The sequence below is a fragment of the Aspergillus chevalieri genome, chromosome 6 (genome assembly GCF_016861735.1).
Source record: "Aspergillus chevalieri M1 DNA, chromosome 6, nearly complete sequence".
Taxonomy (NCBI): domain Eukaryota; kingdom Fungi; phylum Ascomycota; class Eurotiomycetes; order Eurotiales; family Aspergillaceae; genus Aspergillus; species Aspergillus chevalieri.
The window spans coordinates 1,415,910-1,430,268 of NC_057367.1; the positions used below are offsets into that span (position 1 = coordinate 1,415,910).

Consider the following 14,359-nt stretch of genomic DNA (forward strand, 5'->3'; position numbering starts at 1 on the left):
CTCGCTTAGCAGAACCGAAATCACTGAGAACTGCGATTGGAATATCCTCGGTCGATCGAAAACGTCAGGGTACATGAACCGGCATACCATGGACAAGTTTTCGGGTTGAGGGATCATTCATTTCTTTTTCTGTGAAGCTGCCGAGGATTCCTCTGCCCTCTATTCGTGGAGGATGTTATCCGCCTTAATGTCTATATGAACAAGCTTACATTCGATGTGCAGATAGTCAAGCGCCAGTAACACCTGCATTAGACCGCCTGTCAGTAAGTCTTCAGTGAACCTTTGTCTGGAGTTCCGGTACAATAGGTCTTTGAAACTCCCACATAGGCTGCTGGACGAGACAATGATGGTTGCCCCCGGGACGAGGAATTGTGAACAGGTCTATTGCCGTTCGCACATGGGCGTAGCCATGATGCCATTAGTTTGTTTTGCTCATTAGATACCTGTAGGTATGAAATTCGTCGAAAGTATATTGATCGCGCTTGTATACTTTCAGCGTCACATATCCGTGACCCCTAACCACGTTAACTTATCCATTCTCCCCAATGTCAAGAGAGGATGATTACTCCAGATCCCACGCAAGCCATACCGTTGAAATGTGCCCAAATCTCAATTTCCCGATTACCTGTATTTGGATTGAAAGACACCACCGATATTCACGGGGTAATGATGTCCTTCCTGGGATTCGGAGATGTGTTCCTCGTCGAGGATCAGCGATGCGGGGACTGTTTTCCAGCCGGTGGTCGGGAAACGGAGGGGTTGAAGAGGTGGCTTGCAGAATATATTGTTAGTCGATTTTAGGAGGGAGGCCATGACATGAATGGAATACAGGTGGATGGTTGGTTTATGGGGATTGTCATGGCCGTGGGGTTATGCAGCGGTTAGCGTTAAAGCGCGATGTTTGCCTATGAACAGGGAGTTCTACAACCACCAAATTCCGTCGCCGATTTATACGGAGAAGTTCGTTAAATTCCTAGTCTAGTCAATGGTATTTTTTTTTCACTGTGATCAATCTCTCGTGGTTCTAGTCAAATTGCAATGGTGTGGCCACTGCTTACCCGTTTTATATATTCCCCACAATGCATCCCACCACATCACATAACAGATACTGATAAAGACAGCTCTATCCTGTATATACAAATTGACCCAAGGGATCATACTAAATAAAGTCATACCCCTGGTACCGGCTACTCGTTTCAGATAATTGGGAACGCTTGTGTACTTCTTGGCGTGTTTGGCGATGATTCGATATGACGTCGCCTCGACTACAACATCGCCTCTACTATTCCTGGCAGTAGCCGGTCAATCATTGAGTATTTATTCATCCTGACGTCGGAACAAGGTGACATGGAAGAGGCGAGAAAAAAAAATATAATAGGGCAGGTCGCATCGCATTGGCATCTCTCAGTTCGCCCACATCCTCATCTAACACGACAAAGGTATATACCAGTCGACAATAAACGCGCGTAGAGACAATGGCACCCGAGCAGAGACGCCTTATTATCGTCTCTAATCGTCTCCCTGTGTCAGTGAAACGGGTAGATGGCGGTTATAAATCCTCTTTGTCAAGTGGCGGTCTCGTTACATCGCTGTCCGGTCTGACCAAATCGACACAATTCAGCTGGTTTGGATGGCCTGGTATCGAGGTAAATGATCCTAAGGACCGTGAGGAGGTATCGAAGAGCTTGGCGGAGCATCATGCCGTGGGGATCTTCCTGGATAATGCGCTGGCGAACGCGCACTATAACAACTTTTCTAGTATGTCTCTCTCCTGCATGATTTAGCACGTTCGCTGACGGTATAGATTCCATTCTCTGGCCAATCCTCCACTACCAATCCGGCATGACCTTCGACGATGCGCCATGGCACGCGTACCAAAAAGTGAACGAGCTCTTCGCCGACGCAGTCGCTAAAGAAGCCAGAAAGGGAGATCTAATCTGGGTGCACGATTACCACCTTATGCTTCTACCTAAGCTTCTCCGCGAGCGTTTAGTCAAGCAGGGAAAGAATTGTGCGATTGGGTTCTCGCTACATACGCCGTTTCCCGCAAGCGATTTCTGGAGAGCGCTTCCGGTGCGGAATGCCATGATTGAAGGACTGTTGTCGAGCGATTTGATTGGTTTCCATACGGATGAATATAAGCAGAACTTTATCGGGACTTGTGTGAACTTGTTGTGAGTATCCTTTGTACCATGACTCGATCGGACTGAACTGACTTGACAGGGGTGCTCAAACCGGGGTACCGAATAGGATTCAGTACAAGGACCGGTTGGTCGAGGCGGGCACTTTCATCGTTGGAATCGATCCGCAGAAGTTCGATGATACTTTGAGCAAGCCTGAGGTACAGAAACGGATCAAGGAACTGGAGGAAAGATACAAGGACGTCCATGTGATTATCGGTGTTGATCGACTTGACTATATCAAGGGATTGACACACAAACTAAAAGGATATGATCGGTTCCTTGACGACCATCCGGAATTGAAGGATAAGGTTCTGTTGATTCAGGTGGCAGTTCCAAGTCGTGAGGATGTCAAGGAGTATCAGGATCTAGAGACGGAGATTAGTACGATTGCTGGGAAGATTAACGGGAAGCATGGTATGTTATCGTAGGTCCTTACGAAGTTTAGAATACTAACACCCGAAAGCGACCCCTGACGGCTCCCCCCTTCTATACATGCACCGCTCCATTCCCTTCGATGAACTAACGGCGATGTATTCCGTCGCCGATGTATGTCTGCTTACCTCCTCACGAGATGGCATGAACCTCGTCTCCTTCGAATACGTCGCCTGCCAGGAGAAGCGCCACGGAGTCCTAGTTCTCTCAGAGTTCGCCGGAGCATCCGTATTCATGAAAGGCGGAAGCGTCAATTTGCACCCGGCAAATACAGCTGAACTCGCGCAGGCAATCCACAAGGCCGTGACTATGGATGGGAAGGAGCGTAAGGAGAGATATGAGAAATTGAGTGAATTTATCAATACTAACACGAGGTGAGTTTTACACGACGACAAGTTGATGGGCCATGCTGACCGTTTTAGTGCTGAATGGGGAAAGAAGTTCATTGAGAACTTGTCGAAAAGGCTGTGATTATCAGTAGGGATGGGCTTGTTTGTACATAGACTAGATTTGTCCACCAAGCCAATAGGCATTTGATAGTTGTCAGTGTATAGTACTCTAGACCATTAAATTCACTGTACTCTTGGAAAACCACCACAAACCCTGCAAACAACGATATTACAACCAAAAAGAAGGCTACGGCCTGCTTGTGGTTACCTTTTCAAGCCCTTGTAAGCGAGTCTCCCCACATAAACAAGGTCAACGCGCTTACTTTCCCCAACTCTCACCATCCCTCCTTTCCAAGCGAAAAAGAGTTTCTTACCATGGCCCTTCGTTCCCTCCCACCATTTTTCTTCTCAGCCCCATAGCCTTAGATCCGTCATCATCACCTTCGTCCTCTTCATGCCGTTTTTTTCCCATGACACAGCTTCTACTCACTTACATTCTTTGACAGATTCACTAGTATCGTTAGTACGCAAATGGAATGCTGAGCCCCTAATGAAGAGTTGTGCTCGTCGAAGAAAATCCATCCTAATGCGAAGACGGGCTATGGTATCTAATCTCTTAGCGTGGCTGGCATGACCTATGGCCCAAACTTCGGCGTACCTCCTATGGCATTAGTTTGGTTGTGCAATGGCGTTGGCATGGTGAATTGGGCGCTCCTCTCCTCGAAGAAAATCAGCTAGCGAGAACAAATACTCTGAGTCGCAGAACGTGTGGAGAGATGTGGTCAGGTGAGTGAACGAACGACTTGACATCGTGCTACACTGGATTCTTGAATCCATGACCCTACTCGACTAGTGATGACCAGAAGATCCATCTAATATGATGCTTCTATGATCTTGGCTGCTTTCCTTTTTCTGAATCCGAATCGCTGTGGCAGCAGTTTAACATTGTGACAATTTGTATTAACGGCACTGAAGATCAGGTATGTCCTCAAGGAATGACCAGTTTCGGCTGAGGGTGAGCACCATAGGATATCAGTACTCTGTTGGATACCGTGACATCTGTTCAAGTTGTTGTTAGAATCCACGAGACTCCATTGACTAGTGATGGCAGAATCCGGCACCCTGTGAGGGCACCATGATCATAGTCAAATCTCTATCTGAAGTTAAGCCTCTTTTCCGCAATAATGGCGTTTTGATTAACGGAACTTCTGTTCAAGTCTGACAGCAGGTATAACTTCAAACTTCGAGAAATGATTGGACTGAGCTGAGCGAAAGAACAATCCGGTATGTCAATTCCCGTTGGAGTCTGATCAAGATACGACCATACCTGTCGTCATCCATAGCGTGGTGACAATTAGGTTGGTGATGATGGAACTACATACGGAGTACTTGTCTACTCCATACAGGCAGTGCTATGAGTAAGTCCTCTGAAGTCAAACACCGTGACATGATTATTCCACCCTTTCCACTATTACTTCTCTTGATACACCTAGTATTCCCTTACGGCTACACGATCCGCGCGATGACTGGCATTTCTCGAGAGGTGACTACAGAGACTGTCCGATAGGCGATTGGCTGAGCGAATTGAAGTGCATGTTCTTTTCCATTCTTTTCATGCCGCCGTATCTCACTACGCACGACTAGTGATGAAAACAGGACATATCGAGCGCTGTCTACTATGCATCCCATACGACATCGCTATGACCGCATTCGCATACCTTCCATCCCTCTGAAGTCGGAGCCCGTATCATGTCAATAGAAATCTCAACTAGGGTTGTATCGACCCATAGTTAAATCTCCCTTCGTTGATGCCTTGTACTGAAGGCCAACGCCAAGAACCGCTTAGCATTCCTGATAGCCCTAGGCTCCACAACACCGTATTTAGGCGCGGAAAGAATAAATCCCTCCATCTGAAGAACAACCTCTCGGGCAGTTCGCCGGAAATTGCATTGCCATGAGCGCACAATGCTTCCAAAATGTCTGTGTTACTTTATGTAGGTTCACACATGATTGGTCCAACCGGAATATAGACCTTGCTCGTGCTTGCTTATTGGCGGCTTTTGTTTTTGTTCCGGCGCTTTTCCTTTTTCTGCTATTTCTAGTCCTTTTTTGGAAGGATATAAATAACCCAACTATTCGACTGATGATGATTGGATATTATACAGCTCTATTTGTGTGTGATGTTACCGTTAACGACGGAGCGATGAACGCGCTTTCCTCATTTCGGGTCCCTCTGAGGTCAAATATTGGGTTTTACTTTAGTTTTAGATTTCCAATCGCGATGGATTTGAATGGATTAATTTTATATTGTATATTGTTCTCTGGTGCGAAAAGAACAGACTCGGATTGTCGACTGGTCCCTTGGAGACACCCGACGACACGAAAAATGTCGTCGCGCTCGATCCGATAGATGTTGCCGCACAAGGGTAAACTGTATGAAAACCCCAAGTTCCTGCTCTCCTTTGATATCGCAAGAAATTCCGTAAATATCTTATTATGCACGGTCTTCTGATGGAACTGGCAAAGGCTTCTTGTCCAACAGGACTACCACAGCGCTGTATCTGAAAGACGCCCGGAAGACACATCATGTTATTGGGGGGACGGCTAAAATGGAGGATGTGATTGAAGAAATTTACAGGGGGTGGATGACTTCTTTGCTACTGAAACATATTTGACAAGGAGATACAAAAGATTGATATTGGCATTGTGTGGTTGCTTCAAGGACCACACTGAACGACAGCAGTTGGATAGATTAACACTCCCGCCAAATCTTCATCATATGCGACTCGGGAAACCCAATAGGTTGGCTGCATCCGGATCTGTCTGCTCCCAGTTCAATGACGGATCAGGACGTGGGTTGGACACATAGATCTAAACTTGACCCGGCTTGATTGGGGTCAAAACGCGTCAGTGGTGAGAGAACAGCAGCCTCCTCAAAACACTTTCGTAGCCTAGAAATTCTAACACATTAAATATCGAAATATTTTACTCACTATCAACTGAAAGCATTGAGTCGCACGCTGTACCTCCATAGACACTCCATCATTTCGACGGTTCTCTTGCTTTTGGATGGTCTTCTGATCTTTTTCATGGACCGTTCTGCTGGCCTCCGCTATGGCCTTTAGCTCATGCGATTCAGAATGACGGAATGCACCGTAAAACTCCAATATATAGTCTAATAACGTTAGCATACCCCCGACAAGTTAAGCCATGAGCACTCACTGAGGCATTGATAAGCGAACCACGCGACGGTCTCTATGTGCCAGGACCGCTTATCCTGTTCAGCAATGCTCAAGTGATGTCCAACAGCCTCTAGGCTGAGCATATGGATGACGATATGCTCTGTTTAGAGCAAATCTTTGCAGTGTGCCATTTACAGCGCGGCTGTCTCGCGCTAGGTCATATTTGCTGGGTTTTTTTTTTTTTTTCCGTAGTTGTCCCAGCCACTTGATCCATGGGCGCATGTGTCGCGGAGGTAAGGACCATCAAATGTGACAGAGAGTAGTTATGATGCTTGATGAGCGCATGGTGGCTAGCAGTAGTGTGATAGAGTGAATAAAGGTAATTGTTTGGTATATATCTGTTGGTACTCGTATGGGATGTATGTTCTTTGTTCAGCTGTATAGAACTTTCCAGATATATATTTTCTTTATCCAATGAGCTGTGAGTTATCCACAAAACATCAGTACTATAGTTCCTGACACAATGGCGTTCATTCTCTGGCGTTCTCGCGCGCCGCGTATGAAATTGAGCCGGATGAGGAAAAGGCAGGGAAAGAAGTAGAGGAATACCTCTGATCGTAACTTCTATGGCTGAAGGGGATGCGCGAAATTAGGGCTAATGGCTGTAAGAAAGGAGACATAAAAGGCAGGAAGAATACCTACGCATTTACACTTTGAATAATACTGATAATCCATTCTTGTCAATAGCGGATACCGACAATTTCTTAGGAAGAAGTTGATCGCCGTCTGCTTATTTTGCCAGAATACCAAGGCAGAAATATCACGCGATGAGTTATGGATTGAGCCAATCAGCGTCCAAATTGAGAATACTGGAGTAGCATTCGGAAAACCCCCACAATGACCTCAGCTGAACCGTGGAAGGGTTTACAGGTTAAACGAACGCTTTAAAACCTGTTTGATTAACATATGTACAGAGAACCAAGCGAACTCTACCGCCGCTGATTGAAGAAATGGAAATCCCCAAGTACCAAACCGCCGCGTGCATCGACCATCCACGCCCCGGCGCACAGCTGGAAATACGCCATGATGTCCCTGTCCCGGAGCCGGGATCTGGTGAGGTGTTAATCAAGATGGAATGGACTGGGTTTTGGTACGCATTGCAATGAACCTGTTCCTTTCCTTGTCGATAGGTACTGATCGACAGCCACTCTGATCTACATAATCTCACCGGCGAGTTACTCATGACTACAAATGTTCCGGGACATGAAGGAATTGGGAGAGTGGTTAAAGGTTTGTCGTTATTTATTTCAGGCCTGTGTACTGGAAGCTCATGTTGAGGCTATTAGTTGGTCCCGATACCGCACCGGAGATGGCGGGGAAGCAAGTTGGAGTAAAGTGTGTATTCAATTATCTGATGACACGAGATCCTTGCTGATTGCAGTAGATGGCTGTACAGTACCTGCAGGAAGTGCCCGACATGCCAGGTACAGTATACGAATTGTGCCAAACAAAGTAATTCGGGAAGAGTAAGTCTTTGCGGCTCACTGGTTTGGTGAAGACGAGCACTAATGACTGGTAGAATGTCCCTGGAACCTTTCAACGTAGGTCTCATGTTTGAACTGATTGTACTGGCATTGACGAGTCCAGAATATGTTGTTTCGCCTGCGGACTTTGTGTCTATTATCCGGGAAGATCTGAAGCCGGAGGCTGCTGCGCCTTTACTATGCGGTATGTCATTATATGTTGAGAGTCTCATTGGCATAGACTAACATGTAAAGCTGGACTGACGATGTACGGCGCCTTGAATAAGCTGGAAAAGCTATGCAAAGCAGGCGATTGGGTGGTTATCATGGGTGCTGGTGGTGGACTAGGACATTTGTATGTCTACACTGGCTTCCAGTGCTACTCCATATCTAACCATGTGCAGGGGAGTGCAAATTGGTAAGGAGCTGGGCTACCGGATCATCGCAGTTGACAGCGAATCGAAAAGAGAGATCTGCATGCGCTCCGGCGCGACTGCCTTCATTGACTTTAAAGACAACGTACGCCCGGTACTCTTCACCATATGTAAGACGATGCTAACAATGCTAGGCGGAATCCCGCATCACCTCCCTAACCGACAATACAGGCGCCCATGCCGTCATTGTGGTCGTCGGTCTCGAAAAGGCCTATGAGCAAAGCGTCCAATTCCTACGGCCCGCCGGGACCCTCGTCTGCGTTGGTCTGCCGCGCCCGGATTACCACATTCCTCTGTCGCCGCTTGACTGTGTCAACCGCGGATACCACATTGTGGGTAGCGCAGTGGGAACAGAAGACGAGATGCAGGCACTCTTGAAGATGGCGGCGGAGGGTAAAGTGAGCACGGAGTATGAAATTTTTGAGTTCAGACAGATAAATGAGGTTGCTGCGAAATTGCAGCGGTTTGAGGTTGAGGGGAGGGCGGTACTGCGAATTCCGTAGTGGGTGTGATGCTTGTCTGATACCGACAGCGTGCGGTACATCACATATTAGATAGCATAGTGTTGATAAAGAGGTGCAACGGGGTACTCCGATGGCTGATAGGTCATAGCAGCTGAGACATTGGCCAAGGTTTAATATGAATATGCAAGACGAAACGGAGTAGATATCCCTCCGTATCAGGCACAACTATGGAGACGGAGATATCCGCCTGGATATCCGGAGAACCCGCAAAGCGTGATACAGAATTGGCCTGTTATTGGCCGATATACATGCAAGTAGATTTTCAGGGGCCGGGGTCGATTTCACCCTGGCCAATAACATCTTGAACCTCGAAGGACCCTTTTAGGAAACTCTCAAATTGCCCGCCAATCGATTCATCAGACACGATCCTCCGACTTGACGATTGGCCGATCTACACCCGGGCGGGGATCTACAGCAACCGAGCAGCCAATTGTGATGGCCGCGGGGATGCGCGAAAACAATGTAACCTTTATTAAATATCCGAGATAGCTAATTGTACACCGTAGTCTGGGCAGCTTAGGATACGGAGGGTACGGACGCTGGGAGATGGGTGCTCGCATACTTAAACCCCGTCATCCTCTGCTGATCATTGTGACACGAAGTCCAGGCATCACGATGACTGCATAGTGCATTGATCGGGAACAACCTACTCTAATACATAAACAAGCAGGCCTGCGCAATTTGACAATCCCCAGCCAAAATGCAGCTCATCAAGGTACGCCGCAGGCCTCTCTCCAACCCCAATCTTGTTCACTAATCAACACCACCACAGTCCTTCACCCTCACGACCCTACTCTTCATCCAAACCTCCCTCGCCGCCCCTCAAGGCCTCAAACGTGTCTGCGACTACACCTGCGGCAGCAACTGCTACTCCAGCAGCGACGTCTCTGCCGCCAAAAACTCTGGCTACAACTACGTCGAGCAGGGCGGCCACGCCGGCAGCAGCAGCTACCCACACGTCTACAACAACTACGAAGATTTTGACTTCCCGGTGGACCCGACTTATTATGAGTTCCCGATTTTGAGCTCGGGATCTACGTACTCCGGTGGTTCGCCAGGTGCTGATCGGGTGATTTTCAATGAGGATGGGCAGTTGGCGGGGTTGATCACGCATTCGGGGGCTAGTGGGAATAACTTTGTCGCTTGCCAGTAGAGTGAGATAGCAGAGATAGTGGAATGAATGGTTTATATGGGCTCGATACTATTGCATCAGTTGGATTGCTCAAGGTTCAGTACTACGGCAAATTGTCGCGTGGCTCTGAGTCGCTCAGCCAGCATGCCGAACCCTTTTTTAAACCACAATAGTCCTTCGATGAATTGAAAGCGTCCAAGACCATCTGCTCGTTTTTCTCTACATGCTTTGGTCACCTTCGAAAAATGAAAAGTTATGTGAGTCACGAAAACACTAATGGCTCTTTCGGAACCGCTGGACATATTTGAATAATAGATGCATAAGAACGGGCTGTGTAATATGGCCCGAATATGCACTCAAGTTCCCAATATGAGATTGCAGTCCGCGGTGAAATATATGTTAAGCTCTTGAATGTCTGGAAACGTCCCAGCGACGTGAACTCTCTTATAGTGTACGATTTACTTCATGAAAATATGTGATAGATGACATTATCCTCCACGCAAACTTACTTGAAGCAGCCAAGATAATGCTCCACGCGAATGCCTCTGGGCACGATTATGCCATACTCCGCGCCTGCTAATGTATGACATTATTTGTTTTCCGGGTCTATCGCGATGGAGATATCTCTATTTTGCTGACTGCCGTGTGCTGCATCTGTTCGTGATATGTAAAGCCTCGTATCCAAGTGATCGTCAAGTTGCTTTTATTTTTATTTTTAATTTTCTGTCTATCTTGGCGAGGCTGCGCTGAGGAATGCTCGCAGCCGCGCAAGTAGTTCTCCTTTGTTTATTCTCTTTCTTGCTTTCATTTCTCTGCTATATCTAGTGGATTATTCTAATAGACGTCAGTCCGATTCCTTGTGATATCTGAGGCCCGGCATACTCTCGAAGATGCGTTGTTTGATCTGGTTGGGATTCTTTTTACAATTCGCAAGCCAAATTGCCTTGGCAGCAGAAGATGACAGGCAATGCTGGTTCCCCGATAATCAATTAGCACCAGACGACGTGCCCTGCACCGATCAATACTACACCCACTGCTGCGCCAAAAGCGAAGTCCGTCTCTCGAACGGGTTACGCACGAACACCGGCCATCAACCATATATATTGCTATTATTGTTGTGTACTCTGTTATGCTAGTTGATGTGTGTGGATCGCATGGAATGAGCCCCACGCGGATTCAGAGATAGTAATGACAGACAGATGTCAAGTAACACGAAGACATTTTCTCGGAGCCGCCCTTTTTTTCAAATCATCCTGTGTTGTCATCCTTTGAATCACCAACGAAGGCTGCGAGGAGGGGTAATTGGCGACCATCATGTTTCGGAAACATGGCGTACGTGGGAGAACGGTTAAACAAGCTTGACTGCAACATCGAGTAGCAGTGTTTCACCCGAATGTAAGCCGGCTCAAAATGGTAGCGTCCCGGCAAATGGAATTAGGAAAATCTTGATATTGGCATTTTACGCTATACTTCTGGATCTGAAAATGCTGAACAGATCTTTCCAAAACACTGGAACAACTTCGATCTTATACCGCGGACAGACCCAGTGCCAAACTGAGACCTCACACCACGAACCACGCCATATCTATACTTTGCCACTATGGCTTCAATGGCCCATCAATGAACGCGTGCATCTCGCCTTGCGCTGTCTTTATAACATAATAGTACGCTCGGAGTCAGTGCGCGATACGTTTGCGGATGTTGCTCTTCCAAAAAGCATTACAATGAAGATATGCAAGGACGCCATGTGATATGTTGCGCGTCTCAATGCTTGTTTGATATAGAGCAATGACCTTGAGGATGAATCTCTGCTCGGCAAGGCTTCTCACAGTCACCATGCTCAGAATTGATAATCCTGACGTTGATATGGATCTGCTGGGCGATATCCTGAGTACTGTATGCTGACGTTCCTTAACCGAACTCATCTGATCCATCTATCGTTCCGTCTATCTCGACATCAATTAACGTTTCTAGAAAGTATACCGGAGATATTACCGGTGCACCTACCGAGTCTCTGCCAATAATGAGCATGGACGCTTGTAAAGAAAGCCTGATACTATTGAGCGCGATAACAGCCTCCCATGAACAGCAAGCTCCATCTTTCTTTTGAATTCCTGCCGCCGATACTCTAAATGTTCAGAACTATAAAAATATCTTCGCCGCCACTGAATTTTCCAATATCGGTCCTCGTAAATTCCCTAGTCTTCCTTGTACATCCGGATACGTCCAAGACTTTATTTTCGCATTTTGCCGACAAAGGGATCGTAGATCGGCTGATACACGTACTTCCTTTTCTCCAGGTTGCGCAGATCGCACCCCCACACGCCAGAGCACGTATGCAAGAACTCCTTCTACCAACAGAACATGATCCGAAGATATACTCGGTACGGGACACTCATCGTCAGCGAAATCGCTGTGACTTTCTGCATCAATAGCTGCGGGTTGGTTAAGGATACTGATTCCTGCTCTGTTGTTTTAGTTATCGGATAATGCCCCGCAATTTCTCATGCGCAATGTTGGATATGGGTATGCGGCTGGGTTTTTGCATGTTCTCGGTGTACCGCTTACTTCGGGCCATATCGAGCGCGGATGTTTCCAATGATGTTAATCCTGTGACGGGGCATTGGAGGGATGCGGAAAATATTGAGGATGATGTCCTGAGACGACGGATGAGGAAAAGGAGCGTGAAGCACAGCGGCTGTTTGTTTAAGTCATAATCATATATCGCTACTTTCGTAAGTTAACAGGTACAGGTTTGAAACGAATGGTATTATCAGCTGAGAACCCGGTGAGGGAGGCCTTGGGGAAGGGATATTTAGAGGACATCAGTAGTTGACATACGTACAAACATGGATACAGGCCAAAAGGAACACTGAATTGTGACCAACTCAAGAGGTAGCTAGAGAGGATGTGACTTGGCGAATGAGAAACAGAATTGATACAGGTATTTAGAAAGTTCAGTACGGAAGTAGTGGGCCCTTTGTCCCCCTAAATGCAAAATGAATGCAATCTAACTATTCATAAAAAGGGCATTAACTAGAAGGCTACTAGCCAATGTTCTAAAGTCTATCATATTATAACAACCCTAATTCACATCAACAAACAAAATAACCCAAGCTTCCTGTCGAAGCTATATCTTCCCTCCTCTCCCTCGCCCTCAGTACATGTGCGTAATCCGACCGTCAGAAAAGCCATGCGATGTCCGCGGATTGACGGTTGGTACCAATCCCGGATTTCAGGCAAGATCGCGCGCATCGGATGGATCCAAATCCTGAACAGAAATGACCTTTCAAGTTAGCTAGGAAGAAGTAAAAGAAAGAAAAGAAGTAGCGAGCGGGTTATACTTACAATAAGTATCAAGGATTAACCAAAACGCTCTCGTACTGCTTGATTGTCTCCCGAACCTCTCTGAGCTGAAGAGACGATAAATGATAATGCTCAGGGTGTCGATCAGCTCGCATTAGAACACCGAGTCTTTGTTCAAGTGATGCGTTCTCTTTCCCCAACTCTCGGAGAATCCGTGCGGATGGTGCTTCGTTGCGTTTACTTGTAGGCATGGTGACAAGAAGATATAAGTGGTATAGACCGGTTCAGTAGTGGGCAGGCTGAAGTTCGAGATGAATGGAGGATGTATGTCTATTTGAAAAGGAAAGAATAAACGAGGGGAGAGGAGAGTGTACATTATATAGACCTATAAACGGGACAAACAATAGATTCATGATAACTGACATTCGGGAACCTGCATTTGTCGCCATCTCAATTCCAGAAGGTCCCGCAATAGTCAATTGAATTAGTTCAAAAGTCAGATACCATGCACGCTATTCTGGGATTCTTGTAAAGTAATCATCCAGACAGATAATCAGTCCAGGGGACCGTTCCGAGTATTCAAGATTGTTTGCCTGGTTCCTGTAATATACATGATGATTGGTTCCGATTCCCTACCTAGCATGTTTGCTTTTTCCAACGTTGGGCACTCAGATGCGGAAGACCGGAAGTCCATGCAACACAAAAGTCCGTGTCAGAGTGCAAACAGTATCTAGTGGTCTGAGTTCGCTTATAGTAGTTTCAGATAGATACCGTGAGAAACCCTAAACATGCAAAGAATGCCGGGATCTAATGTACTTACCGGTAACTGGCCCGAAGTAGACGCCAAGTCGGATGAGGCTGTGATGGGATATTGCGCCCGTTGAAGGATGGCTGTGCATTGAGATCAAATTTGAATGTGTGACAAGGGGAAACGCAGGGCCCAAAGTTTTGGTAACCGGGTAATCCATACTAATTCTTCTCGGGATCGTGTCAAGGATGAAGGCTACCCTGATTGTTTGGTCTATTAAGACAATAAAACTTGATTTCACTGAATCATGTCTAAAAACACGAAGCTAAAATAGGAGACTCATTCCAGAGAACATCTGTCATAACATTCACCCATAACCCCAGTTGTCTGTCCAATGTCTATTTTTGTCGAGTTTATTCATGAGGCGAAGCTCATCACGTCCATACCTAGTATATATTAGGGATGAGGACCAGGCGTGGGAAGCAAGCGTCATTTACACGTTCAAT

At 46.6% G+C, this 14,359-nt stretch overlaps 3 protein-coding genes across 3 annotated transcripts; all 3 read left to right on the forward strand.

The window, feature by feature from the left end:
- Nucleotides 1–1,475: 1,475 nt before the first annotated feature.
- On the forward strand, nt 1,476–3,086 carry ACHE_60504S (trehalose-6-phosphate synthase; the record flags this gene model as incomplete). The annotated part of the gene is made up of 5 exons (XM_043281685.1): nt 1,476–1,758; nt 1,805–2,174; nt 2,224–2,597; nt 2,647–2,989; nt 3,038–3,086. The coding sequence occupies 5 exons, from the start codon at nt 1,476–1,478 to the stop codon at nt 3,084–3,086; spliced, it is 1,419 nt and encodes a 472-aa protein (XP_043139140.1).
- A 4,110-nt stretch (nt 3,087–7,196) lies between these two features.
- ACHE_60505S (zinc-dependent alcohol dehydrogenase) lies at nt 7,197–8,646 on the forward strand (the record flags this gene model as incomplete). Its single annotated transcript, XM_043281687.1, has 9 exons — nt 7,197–7,336; nt 7,391–7,476; nt 7,533–7,581; nt 7,631–7,712; nt 7,766–7,787; nt 7,834–7,914; nt 7,965–8,064; nt 8,114–8,228; nt 8,278–8,646. 9 exons carry the CDS (start codon nt 7,197–7,199, stop codon nt 8,644–8,646), a joined length of 1,044 nt encoding a protein of 347 aa, XP_043139141.1.
- Nucleotides 8,647–9,367: 721 nt separating this feature from the next.
- On the forward strand, nt 9,368–9,820 carry ACHE_60506S (extracellular guanyl-specific ribonuclease RntA; the record flags this gene model as incomplete). The annotated part of the gene is made up of 2 exons (XM_043281688.1): nt 9,368–9,382; nt 9,440–9,820. The coding sequence occupies 2 exons, from the start codon at nt 9,368–9,370 to the stop codon at nt 9,818–9,820; spliced, it is 396 nt and encodes a 131-aa protein (XP_043139142.1).
- Nucleotides 9,821–14,359: the final 4,539 nt, after the last annotated feature.